This window comes from Alligator sinensis, unplaced genomic scaffold, assembly GCF_000455745.1.
Source record: "Alligator sinensis unplaced genomic scaffold, ASM45574v1 scaffold282_2, whole genome shotgun sequence".
NCBI lineage: Eukaryota > Metazoa > Chordata > Crocodylia > Alligatoridae > Alligator > Alligator sinensis.
In genome coordinates, this window is record NW_005841879.1 from 2,401,545 (window position 1) to 2,416,620 (window position 15,076).

The 15,076-nt window shown below is 40.9% G+C and overlaps 1 protein-coding gene across 1 annotated transcript in view; it reads right to left on the minus strand.

Moving 5' to 3' along the window:
- The window catches only part of HELZ (helicase with zinc finger), a 152,983-nt gene that overhangs the window by 64,270 nt on the left and 73,637 nt on the right, over positions 1–15,076 (minus strand). The window contains 4 exon segments of the mRNA XM_025196269.1: positions 6,113–6,260; positions 10,197–10,342; positions 11,481–11,599; positions 14,001–14,179. Coding sequence (XP_025052054.1) covers positions 6,113–6,260; positions 10,197–10,342; positions 11,481–11,599; positions 14,001–14,179 — 592 coding nt within the window.

Consider the following 15,076-nt stretch of genomic DNA (forward strand, 5'->3'; position numbering starts at 1 on the left):
GCTGAAATCAATTAATCTACTGATTACAAAATGAGCAGGACCAGACCCTTTAAAAGTTACAGCGGGAAAGAACTCAAAATATATTACAAAAGATACAATGATGGTGATGATGCTCATTTATTTATTACAGTATAGTACCTGCTAAGGGCCCAACCTGGAGGGGTATCCCTTTCTGCTATGTGCTGTCGAGAATGACAGTGGGGATAGTCTTTGCCTTGCACAACTCAGATGAAACAAGTTGGTTCAGAACAGAATAAAAAAACAGAGATCAGTTCTCCTGAATCTCACTCAAGGGCCTTATTTATTGGGCCACTTTGCTGCCCCCCAAATTAGGAGCCTGTTCTCTGCCCCCCGTTCTATTTCCCGATAATTCCTGGTTCTGCAGGAGGTCAGATAAGAGCGGCAGACACCAAAAGCCATGCACTTCCAAGGCAATTCAGCAATGCTTGTTAGGAAATGCTGTTTAAAGTGAACACTGCAAAATCCTTTCCCACAAAGCCCTATAGTTAAACATTCGAAGCGGTCCTAAAGCCATTTTTAAATATCCTGCATTTTCAACTTCCATGTTACTTATTTACATCTGAATTTATAAAACATGCACTTAGTGCTAATCCACAGTTTAAATCACATAGCATAAAAAAATCATAGCATACTCTTAAAAATTGACAGCAAACAAATGACCCTCGAGTTCACTATCTGCTACCACCAGAACGGGGAGGAAACGAGGAATCCCATGCATCCATTTTTTCTAGACGTGATTCATATTTTAGGCACTCAGTTACTCAGACAAAGGTCTGTGTGAAAAGTTGAGGGTTGAAAACAGACCCGGTCATTACAGCCATGCTTCTCAGAGTTCCCGGTGCCCGACAACGCTGAGTGAATCATTGAGTTCTGCTCGAGCCACCGCCATCAGGAACATGTGCAAAAAACCTGGGCTCAAATGGCTTAAACATGCTAAAAAAGGATAAGCATCTAAACCAGAGCCGGGCAATTATTTCGTGTGGATGGCCGCTTAACGAGTTTTGGTGAGCTATCGAGGGCTGCCTGGGTAGTCCCACCCCTTGACAGTTGCCCCGCCCCCTTGTTGCCAACTTGTGACTGGAAGTCCCACCCCCTACCCCCTGATCTTTGCCACCAGAAGTCCCTCCCTTTGCTCCCCAGGAATACTCCTTTTAGGAGGGGGGGATTGCCATCCTAGAACCAGAAAAAAACCAAATCATACACTAAAAGTCAAACACCTACCGTAATATACTTTAATTTCATAAAAAAATATTTTTGTCATGATTTGTGTTTGTGCAGTGAATACAGAGGGAGGGGTTGTCTTCCCCATCCCGCAGGGGAAGGCGCCTGGGGCTTCCCTCCGCTGCCACACAGCCCCGGTGGGGAAAGCAGCCAGCTTCAGCCTGAGGCTTCTCTCTGGTGCTGCACAGCCCCGGCAGGGAAAGTACCTGGCTCCAGCACATGGGGCTTCCCCCCATGTGCCCGGTGAGCTGCGCATGAGTGGCGGGGAGTGCTGGCGATAGAGGCAGCTGTGCAGAGGCGGCGTCCCTCACTGCAATGTGCGGCGCTGGCAGAGCCCCCCCCTACCAGGCACCTGTGCCCTGAGCGCCCTGCCTGCTGCTGCTGCCACCACTGCGCACATTGGGAGGAGTGTGGGGGAGTCCCCACACCCCCCACCCTCCCTTACACCCACACCCTGCCCACCCCAGCTCCGCACTGCCACCGCCCCGTCCCCCGGGCACAGACTCCGCGCTGCCACCAGCCCCAGCCCCACGCTCCGGGCTCCCTCCCAGCTGCAGCTCCACCTCTGCTGCTTCCCTACCTGCTGCCTGGAGCAAGCAGGAGACCAGGGAAGCAAGCAGGTCCCTGGGGGATGCAGCAGCAGCAGCCCCACACAGTTGCTGCATGGTGGCCAGCTTCCACCCATGAGGATGGGAGCCAGGCAATAGGGGCTGTGTCTCCACGTGGGCACCTCGCTTCTACCCTCATAGGCAGAAGGGCCGGGTGAGGCACAGTTTGTTGGGGGACTCCACGAGCCAGATGAAAGTGCTTGGCAGGCCAGATCCAGCCCGCAGCCCGGTTTTTGCCCGCCCACGGTCTAAACAGAAAACTTCTGCTATGAAGACACAGAGCTCCTTTCAGTTCTGCTCTGCATCATCAAATTGACCTCCTGATCACAGCGTCCACTGAGATGCACAGGATGGAGATACTGGTACAACAACAGGAATTTCTAAAAACCATTCCACATTTTATTTTTCCCAACGTCTATGTTCTCATTCAACAGCTATTTATTTAGCTATTTATAGTGTCATTGAACAAGGGTACCAAAACCTCAAACTCGTTCTTAATGGCAAGTAAGTACCCTAAATTTTCATCTCTTTTCTACCCCCCCTTATCTTGCAGGTTTCTTAAAAATCAGTTTAGTCTCTTTCCAGTACTGACATAATATTTTTTCAAATAAACATGCCACGATTTTAACTGGCTGTGAAGCAATATTTTATAAGCATTTAGTTTGCGATGAGCACATTTTGTAAACCAAAAATGCTATCATTCTTGGTGAGATTACAGAACAGAAACTCCAAAGTAGGCATTTGAAGAAACAGAGTAAACACTTGTTAGAGATTTATCACGAAGATCCAGCTACAAACTATGGCTGGATCTTCAGCTGGTGTTAATTAGCAAAGCTCCATTAAAGTCAATGGATCCCATGCTAATTTATGCAAGATGAAGAGCTAGTCCTATGATATTTTTAAATTTAAAAAAAATTAAAAAACTAGCTTAACTGTCATGGGAAGCAAGTACTGGAATAGATTACTAAAATATGGACAGTTCTCTATTATTTGAAGTCCTTAAGATTGGAGGTCTTTCTAAACAAAAACACTCTGGTTCAACCACAGGCAGATGCTGAAATTGCTGGGTGAGATTCTGTGGCCTAGAAGTCAGTGGGTAGCCAACCTTCTTAATAGATGTGCCACAAAATAGCCCCTCAACTTCCCCAAGTGCCGCTCCAGGAAGAGGGGAAAGGGAAAGCAGAGGGGAACAAAGGAATTCAAAGAATCCTTGTCATGCACAACGAACATAGCCTACAAAAGCAAGGAAGCATGAACCTCTCTAATGAATATATTCAATGTTTTTAGTTTCTGTCAACAGGCTTAAAGCTGCTTGTACCATTATGCTATTCCTTCTCACCCTCTGGTTTGCTTGAGAAATGGACTGACAAAAACAACAAAAGCAGATAGGTGCAGCCTATAGAGCTGGGGACTAAGATTACAACCAAAGTCAGGAACAGTTTGCTTTTAATATTACAGGTTTTTAGGAGTGCCATAAAAATATATTGGTAGCATTTCTGCAAGCCTTGCAAGTCTAAAAATCCAGTGCTTCTAGATATTACAGCCAGTAATAAAATACAGAATCACATTTTTTAGTCTGAAACCTTGTAGTTTCTCTTAAGCACAAGACAGGCTTTTACATTTGTCCAATGCCTACAGACACTAACAGTATACTGTATATGAGAGGGGAAGCACAGATAATCAACAAAAGCTAATGGTAATAATTCTCCCTTATTGTCTGAATGTTTCTTTTTGATTTAAGCAGCTTTTGTCCTTCATTCTGCCTATGGCTACTAATGACTCAGTTTTTCAGCCCATGGCTGAAATGAGTGATTCTGAAGGTATTATAAGCTCTTTCACATCCTTTTTCATTTAAGGAAAAATGATATAAGTACATTAATGAAAGAAGTCAGGAGCCCTTAGTTTCTTTGTTCAGTGAAGTGTCCTGAAGTCACTGAGTATTAGCTGGAGCTTCTTATTTCAGCAGATCTCTTACCAAGCAATGTCAAAACAAATGCAGCATAACCAAGTTAAAAACTGTCCATCAGTTTAAATGCATTGTGGTTAATAGACAGTAGATACACAAAGCAGTTAGTTTAATGCTTGCTTTGCAGTGAACACTCTACTGTGAAATTGCAAACCACCTTTCACTGTAATCCTTTCCTTGACTTTTTCAAAAAATTAATAAATATTTCCTTTAGGGATGACATTTTCCATGTCCATCACAAATGGGGAAGCCTGTTGTTCCTGTAGTTAACTCTTTAGAGAAAATCTATTCAGACATTTTTAGGAGGAATCGAAACCTCAAAATTCAAATAGGGATTCAAAGCGTGTGGGTGTTGGGATGGGGGGGGTTGACGCATCTTACACGAGGTGAGGAAAATAGCCCTACTGTTTTCACACTGCCATTTCTAAACTAATACTTCGAAGAGGGAGGAGCAGTGAACCAGGTATGCAAATGAAAAAGACTACACGGCATTCAAAAGCTCGTCTATATTTATCCCAACCATGCAGCCGGTCCAATAAAAGCTATCACTCTCAGAAATCCCTACCTCTATGGAAATGATAGTCATTTTGGAGAATATCCATGACAATGTATGAAAGAATGTTTGGATAAGAAAAAGTCTGGATGACTAAAACAGAACAAAACAAAACTGTAGGAGCCTGATCTAAAGCCTACTGAAGTCAATTGGCATCTTTACACAGATTTCAGTGGGCTTCAGACTCTAGGTATTTATTGAAGCAATCTGCATAGCAAAGATTGAATATGTTATTGAGATACCAATAGCATGATCCCTTTAAATAAATAAATATGAATATTAAAATATAGCATTAATATAAGGAACAAAAGGAAATTGGGAATGAAAGAACTTGGATCTGACAATTACAGAAAATGGGAGCAATATGGCTACAGTCCAAAAAATTCAAGCTTTACTTTAGATTTTAAAGAGAATTCCTGGTTTGCAGTTGCTAAAATTAAGCCGTTACAGCAGGGGTGGGTAAAATGCGGCCCGGGGGGGCAGATGCGGCCTGCCAGACCATTCTATCCGGCCCGCAGGGCCCCTAAAAAATTTAGAAAATTAATATTTATCTGCCCCTGGCTACCTGTCATGCGGCCCTTGACGGCTTGCCAAAACTCAGTAGGCGGCCCTCCGCCCAAAATAATCGCCCGCCCCTTCATTACAGGGTCACTAAAGCTATCTGGCAAATCATTTTGAATAATTAATAAATCTGAGAAAACTGTAAGCAGCAGACAGAAAATCTGCAAAGACATTTTTGAGGATAATTTATGTCTTCTTAAATACATAGAACACACAAACCAATGGGAAGTTAAAACAACTCCATAAATGCAAGGTGTTAAATAACAAATCCTTGTTAACAGATTTGGTATTGAGGCAGATAAAAGGCTTAAGTGTATCAGGAATTCAGAACTTTAAAAAGCAATTAAAGGTAAGTCTAAAGAAGAGTTACCTCTGCATTGTTATAGAAAGCCGTACTGTTTTTTTCCTGTACATCTTCTCCACGTGCTGTGAAAAAAGTCAAGGGGTAGAAATCTTTGTGTGCTGGCTGCTTCCCACTTGCCATCAATTTGCCCTCATAGAAAAGTTCAGACGTGTAACTGCAATGAGGCAAAAGACAGAAATGTGTAGTCTACGTTTGATCTCACAGATCACTGACAAATTATGCAATCAAAGAAAATAATGTTTTACTTTGAAATGAAACCACTATTCAGGAACTGATATCTCTTTAGTGTTATTTTCACATTATAGGCAGAGCTAGAAGTGCCACTTAAAACATTTTTCCCATACCTCCCCTTATAAGACCCTATTTTCAGTTGCTTACAACACTGCCAAATTCTAAACCCCGCAGGGCCCCTAAAAAATTTAGAAAATTAATATTTATCTGCCCCTGGCTACCTGTCATGCGGCCCTTGACGGCTTGCCAAAACTCAGTAGGCGGCCCTCCGCCCAAAATAATCGCCCGCCCCTTCATTACAGGGTCACTAAAGCTATCTGGCAAATCATTTTGAATAATTAATAAATCTGAGAAAACTGTAAGCAGCAGACAGAAAATCTGCAAAGACATTTTTGAGGATAATTTATGTCTTCTTAAATACATAGAACACACAAACCAATGGGAAGTTAAAACAACTCCATAAATGCAAGGTGTTAAATAACAAATCCTTGTTAACAGATTTGGTATTGAGGCAGATAAAAGGCTTAAGTGTATCAGGAATTCAGAACTTTAAAAAGCAATTAAAGGTAAGTCTAAAGAAGAGTTACCTCTGCATTGTTATAGAAAGCCGTACTGTTTTTTTCCTGTACATCTTCTCCACGTGCTGTGAAAAAAGTCAAGGGGTAGAAATCTTTGTGTGCTGGCTGCTTCCCACTTGCCATCAATTTGCCCTCATAGAAAAGTTCAGACGTGTAACTGCAATGAGGCAAAAGACAGAAATGTGTAGTCTACGTTTGATCTCACAGATCACTGACAAATTATGCAATCAAAGAAAATAATGTTTTACTTTGAAATGAAACCACTATTCAGGAACTGATATCTCTTTAGTGTTATTTTCACATTATAGGCAGAGCTAGAAGTGCCACTTAAAACATTTTTCCCATACCTCCCCTTATAAGACCCTATTTTCAGTTGCTTACAACACTGCCAAATTCTAAACGTCTGACTTACAGTTTTTCTATGCACAGTGTCAGCCTGAGAGTAAATTATTTTGTACAAACAGCTCGGGCATTTCAGAGCACAGGAGCAGGAATATTCCCTATTTGTATTCCCTATTTAAGCAAAACTCCTGCAACTGTTTCAATATGAATTTCTAGTGCCTCCAAACTTTGGAGTAAGAGGTTTAAATTGGGCTAATGTAACAGCCTGCTGTCAGGGATGCATCTTTTGCTCTTGTGCAAAAGAAGAACCTGCTGTGTTACAAGGGGTTTGAAAAATCTTCCATTTGAATGTGCAAAACAAAGATCAATTCATTTCTTCTGCGCTGAGCATGCACACTAGCACAAGGCTGCAAGGGTTAATCAGGACTTTCCCTGCAATTGCTAAATTTGAGCCATTGTAATGCCAGTCTCCAGAAATAAAGACAACTTGCTGAAACCCAGGCAATGAAGAAAGGAAGCTGCGTGCAAGAGGGATTGAGCACCAGATTTGGAGGTGGATGAGAAGTAGGCTGAAGCTGGCTGAACAAGAAGACAGGACAAGAAGCCCAGAAGGAACGGTATGCAATCATTTAATTAAAGGGTATATCATAATGCACAAGGGGCCAAATTAAGATACTGCCATTAACTGGTTAATTAATCCTGGCATTTGCTAGCTTTTGACTGCCTGACTTTGGAACACGAATATTTTCTTAACTGAGCCTTTTGGATGTAATGAAATGAAAAGACATTCTACCTTCAAACAGGAAGAAATCCATCACTATTCATAGTGCCCTACTGTAAGCAACACACACGTCAGATACAAACAGTTAAAAGTGGACTCACACAAACAGGGAAGGCAAGGGGACTACTATGACAAAATTTTATATCCAAAAATGATCTTAAAACAAGTTCTTATGCAAGAGAAGCAAGATATTTCAAATGAGAAATCCTGTTGTATGAATACGATATCATTCGCACAGCTGTACAACTTCAAAAAGGCCCACCGTGAACCCTGACTATGACACCAAGAGTACAGAAAGGTATCTAGACGTGTTAGTCTGAAGTCAGTCAGAGGGCAGAGTAGAGATGCAGCTCTCTAGACTAACTAAATGACAGAGAGAAAGAAAGCATGAGCGAGCGAGAGCACAGGCTCTCATGAACACGAGTCTACTCCAAGAGCATTCTTTCTGCCATTCCACCTCTGATGAAAAGCCACTCGAAAGCTAGCAGCTTTGGCCATGAAGACTCCCTGCCTAGAAAAAAGAAAGCCCTCAGGTGACAAATACCTCTCCTCCAAACTGTCAGGTAAGTCTACTGTTGCCAGGTTGCCCCTTCCTCTGCCTGACCCTCTGTGCTGTCAGCGACTCTCATTTCTGCCTCAGTCTAAATCAAAGCCCAGCAACGTTAGGAAAGACAAAAGGTGCCTGGATGGATGTGGCGAGATCTCATGAGACAACCCAGAGAAACTGTTCCCTTAGAGGCCATTAAGAACAATGCTCTTGTTTTTACTGTATTAAACAAAAGGGAGGGCAGGGGGACCTCGTAGGATAGAAAAAGCGACAAAAGGGGAAAAGGACAAGGTGCAGAGGAAACTTCATATGCTCTTATGGTGATCAAAACTGGGGTTAGCTTCTCTCTAAGGGGTAATACTGCTGACCGCTGCTTAAATCCAGCAAGAGAACATGAGAAGAAAGTTACAGCTTCCTCATACACAGTGTATGAAATATACTGAATATTCAGTAAAACCACTCTGGCATGCCAGCTGGTGCAGAAAACAGCAGCCCAATTATTTAGCTGTGCTTCTTCCAAGTAACATATTGTATCTCTGATCAGCATTCCCTCTGTACTGATTTTCAGTTTATTCCTGGGTGCAACTCAAGTTAATGCTCTTGATATACATATATAAAGCCCTGCAGAGTTTAGTTGAAGCAGCCTACTCCTGCTCTCCTACTGCAGAGAGGCAGCCTACTCCTCATCTCTTAACCCAGCAGCTGATCTCAGCTTTAAGTCTGAGCTGACAAGTCCCTCAGAGCTCATAAAAGCTGTCAGACTGACAGCTCAGGCATCCTCAGTTTATCCACAAAACAGACAGCACATGCAATGGCCATTAGTAGTAATAGCAGCAGTAGTACTGTAGTGCTTTGGGTCCCAGTTGTGGACCAGTACTGGCCCAGTACTGTAAAATACAGAACAAAAAGCAACCTTGACCTGCAGGTTCTGAGTGAGCTGCATGTCCAGTAACCATGCTCAGCCAATTTTTGCAGACTGCTATCATCATCATGGCACTGGTTTGAGTTGGGGACTAAATACCCAGGGAAAGCCCCCCTAAAAAATCTTATATCTGCCATCAAATCACTATCTGATAATAACTTGAGATCACTACTGGCCAGCATTGGACTACACTGGGAAAGCCTGAGTGCAAGAATTTGTATCCCACCTGAAACACGGGGCTAAAAGGATCTCTATCCCTCAATTTGTTCACACCCCTTCTTGTTCATAATTTCTGGAACTGTATCCAAAATTAGTTTATACTGGCATCTATAATACTTTATTCCACAGTATGCATCAAATTAACTCTTAAATTTTGATTCAGTGGTGCCTTTAACTTTTCTGCTTTTGCTGAGAAAACAGTAAATTCTAATTAACATGATTGGAAAGCAACAAAATATTCTTCACTAAATGTTGGAGGAAAGCTTTAAACTTCAACTTTTTCCCCTTGATTGCACTGATTCTTCTTAGTACAGCTCATGGATGAGTTAATTTACACTAGCAACCATTAGTTTGTCACGGCATAAAAATGCCAAACAACTGAGAAGTGCGTCTTTAAAGAAGTAATATAAGGACAATAGCAAAAAGACGGGCCAAAAATTGAACTTATTTTTTTGCGTGTATTTACGAAGCTCTGAGATTTTGGATTGAACGTGATTATTTTTAACTCTTTCATTATTCTAAAAATTTAAGGATCGTATAACAATTATAATATACAAAAAGTCTAGATAGCTGATTAATTTCAATTATACCTAGATTTAAAAAATGCACCGTATAAAATGGTAGTAGGTGGAGCAGTTTAAGTGATGGGTGGTGTCACTGACTACTATCAAAGTATTTTTATAAGGGTGTCAACAATCAAGATATAGCAGAAGACTGATGACACCTTCCAGTTCATGCCGCCTCTGTGAATGTCATGTGTTCTTCAACCACAGAGACTGCATCCTTTTCTGAGGCATGGAAATAGCTATGCAATATCTATTTCAGCATTGTTTGCCACCCAAACCTGCTAGTGTCCCCAAGACAGTCATCTATTAACCAAATACGTTGCAGAAAACTGAGCACACAAAGAGAGGGCTAGCTCTTTCCTGGCTGACATCAGCCAGAGCATGAAAGTCTTGTAATCCAAGCACCCCACCTGAACCGGCATCTCAATCATGTGAATGAAAAATACACCTTCATTTTCTTCTCAGCAGTTTCAGAATTCCAACCATATTTTTAACCTTCTTATAAGTCTCATTATTTCACAGCAGAAATATCTGCTTACTGATTAACTTTTAAAATATGGAACTGAGATTTTATTATGTAAATAGTAAATGCAGGTGCTTCTCTCCCTCTCTTTTCAACTGTACTTGGCACTGAAATGACAAAGTTGTTTTGTGTCTCCAGGCTCATTCGTCCCAGTCAAACAAAAGTGTGATACAGTGAAAAAGTTCACACCTACTTGATGATAGCTTCATGGGAGCGATAGTTCTCACACAGTAAGATCCTGCATGGAAACTCAGCAGGGTAGTGCTCATACAGCCGATCAAGTAATGAAACATGAAGGTTTCTCTCCCTGGCAAATTCACTGTAGACAAAAGGACTGAGCTGTAATAGACACACACATACAAAGAAAATTTAACTAAATGTGTTAACTTAGATTTTTGTGCTCCTAAAACAAAAAATCAACATCAACAGAAAGATGGTCAAATAAACTGCTTAGTCTTTTAGTGTTGTTACAGTGATACTAAGAATGCATTTGGCTATAGCTTGAATTCAGAGCTATTTCAAATAACTCCAAAAAACTACATTTTTCTACTGCACAAAAGCCAGTTTGGTTGTACATGAATAATGGAACATTCTGTACTTATGCAAAGATGAAAGAGGATGAAACCGTGTTTACATGCTAGTGGGATAAGACTCTTGTGTTTAAGTTTCTCTGATACACTGCAGATACCAGTGACATCTCAAATAACACAAGAAGGTACATGCCCTCATTTTGCAATTCTATCACAATCTGGGGATTTCTTTATGTCTTACAAAAATTAAGGTGTTATGCCCATGTTAGACTTATTACACCCAATTACAGATCAGTAAATACAGAAATTAACAACAAGATAAAAACCACGTAGCAAGTAATTGGGAAAAATGGAAACAGAACCCAAATGCCCTGTTCACCAGTAAACTACTTTAACCATAAACCATGCCTATGCTGCTTCTGTGATGAGCAACGTCTGATGACTGTTTTCCTTCAACTCGAAGACAGTACGAGATAGTGGTCTGAACCTGAACCAAGTCGAACTCTTACCTTGGTTTCACCGACTCAAAAAAGCAGACCAGTTACCTCCCCTCTCCCTGCCTCCTTTTCTCCAGCTATAACAATTGGTGATAAAATTTACCTACCTGCCTCATTAAAACAAAGCAGTGCATAATTTCTAGACTTATCTAGCTCATAAGAAAGGAAGTATGATCCAGTGGTTGCAGCCTAGATTTAGACTTGGGTCCAGCGTGACTTTGGGGAAGTTACTTACTCTCTCAGTGTCTTAGATCTCACTACAAAATAGCTTTTCCCTACCTCCAAGAGGTTTTGTAAGATGTGTTCCAGATTGTGAGGCATTAGGATACTACAATAAGGAGGACCAGATAAGTTCATTAAACAGACAAACATAACGCAACATATATTTTCTGGTGGAAATATCATACTGTACAAACTAAGCTCAGCATTAGGAAGTCTTGACGCTCTTACTTGCATATGGTCTCCAGCCAAGACAATTCTTGTGTTTTTATTAGCTAATGCCAGAGGCATGATCGTCTCACACTCCATGGCCTGTGCAGCTTCATCCAACAGAATATGCGTGAAAAACCCTATAAAAGAAATACATCAACAAATAAATGATAATACAGGAATTATAAAATAAACAAATGATAACTATATGACAGGGTTTTATATTAGGGTATATACCAAAAGAAAACAGACATACATTCCACATGGTTTAAAAAAAGAAACATCTAATAAAAATCAGAGAGAGTTGGGTAAAGCTTTTATTCTTACAGAAGAATAGATTTATTAGACAACTGTAATTAGACAAACTCATGAACTAAAGCTTCTTACAGACAATTCTAAAAGTATTTTGTATTTTAGGAGTCATCTGGAGGTTTTATTTAAGTATGGATAAAAACATTATTGTACATTGAGAAATGTTTCTCACAGCTTTAAAATGCTGCATTAGAGAGCTATTTTAATACAACATCCAAGTTAAATTATGTGTAACAATATAATCATAATGATCTGAAATAATATATTTTACATAACACATTGGTACAGCTTGAATATGTATAGCTCTAGTCTTTACACAAAATAAAGAGACCACATTCAAAATTTGAAAGCTTGAAAATAAATATTTATAACAAATCTATCCATAAGGAGTTAATTTTAAAAATATCTTTAAATAGATTAAACATCCTCTAAATGTCAGATGATATTTATTTGTGGATCAAGGAAACTGATAGGCCTTAAGCAGCCTTTGCCCCAGTCAATTACTCTAAGACATTTCAACTCTAATTACAGTCTAGATGTACCAAATTAATCTCTTTTTTTCCATGTAGTGGAACTAGTTGTTTGCAAAGCTAAACAATCTACAAAAAATGCAAAAAAACTATGTATGAGTTCTGAAATGTAATTATCTGATAATGATACAAAAATATATACTGCACGGGAAAAACTAGGTCTTATTGCTACCCCTACCCCTAGTCAGGAAAACATGAAGTACATTCTTAACATTAAGCACATGCTGAAGTGCTCTGAAGAGTCTTATCCTGAATGACCATGTTATAGATTCATAGATTCAGACTGTGAGGCCGGAAGGGACTTTGGAAGATCATCAGGTCCAGCCCCTGCACCAGGAATGAAAGACAAGTGGGGTCAGGCGACCCCAGCAAGGAGACTGTCCTGTCTCCTCCTGAAGATTTCCAGGGTATGTGATTGCACCACCTCTGGAGGGAGCTTATCCCACAGTCTGGACACCCTGACTGCAAAGAAGTTCTTCCTAACGTTCAGCCTGAATCGATCTTCCAGGAGCTTGTGGCCATTACTCCTGGTTTTCCCCTCGGGTGCCCTGGGGAACAGTTGCTCACCGAGCCCTTGATGTGTTCCCCTAGTGTAGCGGTAAGCTGCTACCAGGTCCCCTCTTAGCCTTCTTTTCCTCAGGCTGAAGAGTCCCAGATCCCTCAGCCTTTCTTCGGATGGCTTGCCATGTAAGTCTCTGATCATACAGGTGGCTCTTCTCTGGACTCTCTCAAGCTTTACCACGTCCTTGTTAAAGCGCGGTGCTCATTACTGGACGCAGTACCCCAGCTGCAGTTTCACCAGTGCTGAGTAAAGCAGAAGAATCACCTCCTTGGTTTTGCTGGAGATGCATCGATTGAGGCATGCCACAGTATTATTTGCCCTGCTGGCTACAGCATTGCACTGCCGGCTCATAGTCACACTGTGGTCAATTATTACCCCTAGGAGGTTCCTTTTTGTGCTGCTGGTCAGTTCGGCGCCACCAAGCCTGTTGGTGTATTGGGGGTTGTTTGCCCCAGTTGGAGCGCTTTACATTTCTTAATGTTGAACTCTATCAGATTCTGATCTGCCCAACTTGCCAGCCTGTCTAGGTCCACCTGTATCTGTAGCCTGTCTTCAAGCGTGACCACGCTTCCCCATAACTTGGAGTCATCTGCGAACTTGGCCAGTGAGCTCTTCACCCCCACATCTAAATTATTGATAAAGATGTTGAAAAGCACTGGACCAAGCACCGATCCCTAAGGGACACCAGTGGCCACTTCTCGCCAGGATGACTAACCATCAGAAAAGTTAGTAGTTGGAGAATTTCTAGTGAAATGAGATCTAACAAGAGAATATTCAGAATTCTCCCTGAACAGCACTGCATCCCAAATATTCCAGCTTGTTTCCACTCAGTTCTGTGGTGCCTTTTTTAAATTACCTCCACTTTTAAAGAAATTAAATTCAGAACGAGTTCACAGTTAATCTAAAAGTCAATGGATTTTATTTTCAACACATGGCAGCTTTATAATATTCAACAATTACAAAAATTCACACTTTCCTATATTCCTCTGAATCTAAGAGAGAAAGCCAAAGAAATAGTTGAAGTGTTTCTCATTTTGTGGGGAGAGGGGCAGAAGAAAGATCTAAGACACTGGCAAATATTACAGAAAACCATTTCTTAAAATATTTGAAGCTCAATAGTCTTTGAAATACTCTCACCAGGTTCAAGATCCAGTTGACAGAGATACTGTGAAGTGTTCAAAGTAACAACAACTACTCGTTGTTTAAGAATATCTTCTTTCTGTGGCATCTGAAAGGTGGAATGTGTGCTTGAAATCAAACAGTACTGATGCACAACTGGGTGGACAGTCTTTACCCAGCGATTTCTGAAATAAACCCTAGAAAAGAAGAGAGGGGGTTACTTTCTATGCAACCTGAACACAATGACAGTTTAACATTTCATAAGCTAAGATTCTATTTTCCTATTAAACAAAACCAATTATTTTGGAAGTAAAATGTTGCTACTGTGTAGTATAATAGGATTGAGCACTAATACCATAAGTCCTGACATTAATATATATCCACAGCTCTTGAACTTAGGACAACAATAAATCATACAACAACTATAAGAGTATTGCGATTTATGAACAGTAAGCCCAGGTGTCAGGTACATATACCTGCATGGTACAGATAATGTACTTTATCTAAGTTGTGTGACTGATGTTCTATTGCAAGAATTAATTTCAGCTCTGCAAAACTTTGACTGGTTTGACAGTCCTGTTTACCTTCTATTTTATTTAAAACTCAATTCACTAATACTTCAGGTGTTTTTCATATCCTGAAATACTTATTTGTATCCAAATCCTGCATAATGACAGAGGCTTAGGGCTTCAAAAAGTGCTTGGAAGGATATTGCCAAAATCCTTTTCTTTTACACTTTTGTACTATCTTTAACACCTGCTGGAGGCTTTGTAAGCTTGACAATCAAATACGAAACATTCATCATTTTATGATGAAGGGCCATAATGAAGATATACTACGGGCGCGTCTTCTCATCGTTATACTGCAATGTTGCTCTGGCACCATGCTTTACTGCTTCCTTTTGGAAGTACTAAAGCATGCCATAGTACAGGCAGTTGCTGTGCCGTGTGCGTGGCGCATGAGTAGATTTTGCCACAGCGATCACGTGAGTCTGCATGTGATCACCAGCTACATTGCCGTAGTGGCACACTATACCCGGGAAGCGCACTGCTACGGTCCTCCCAGAATACTTCAGTTCATTTTAAAAGGCCATA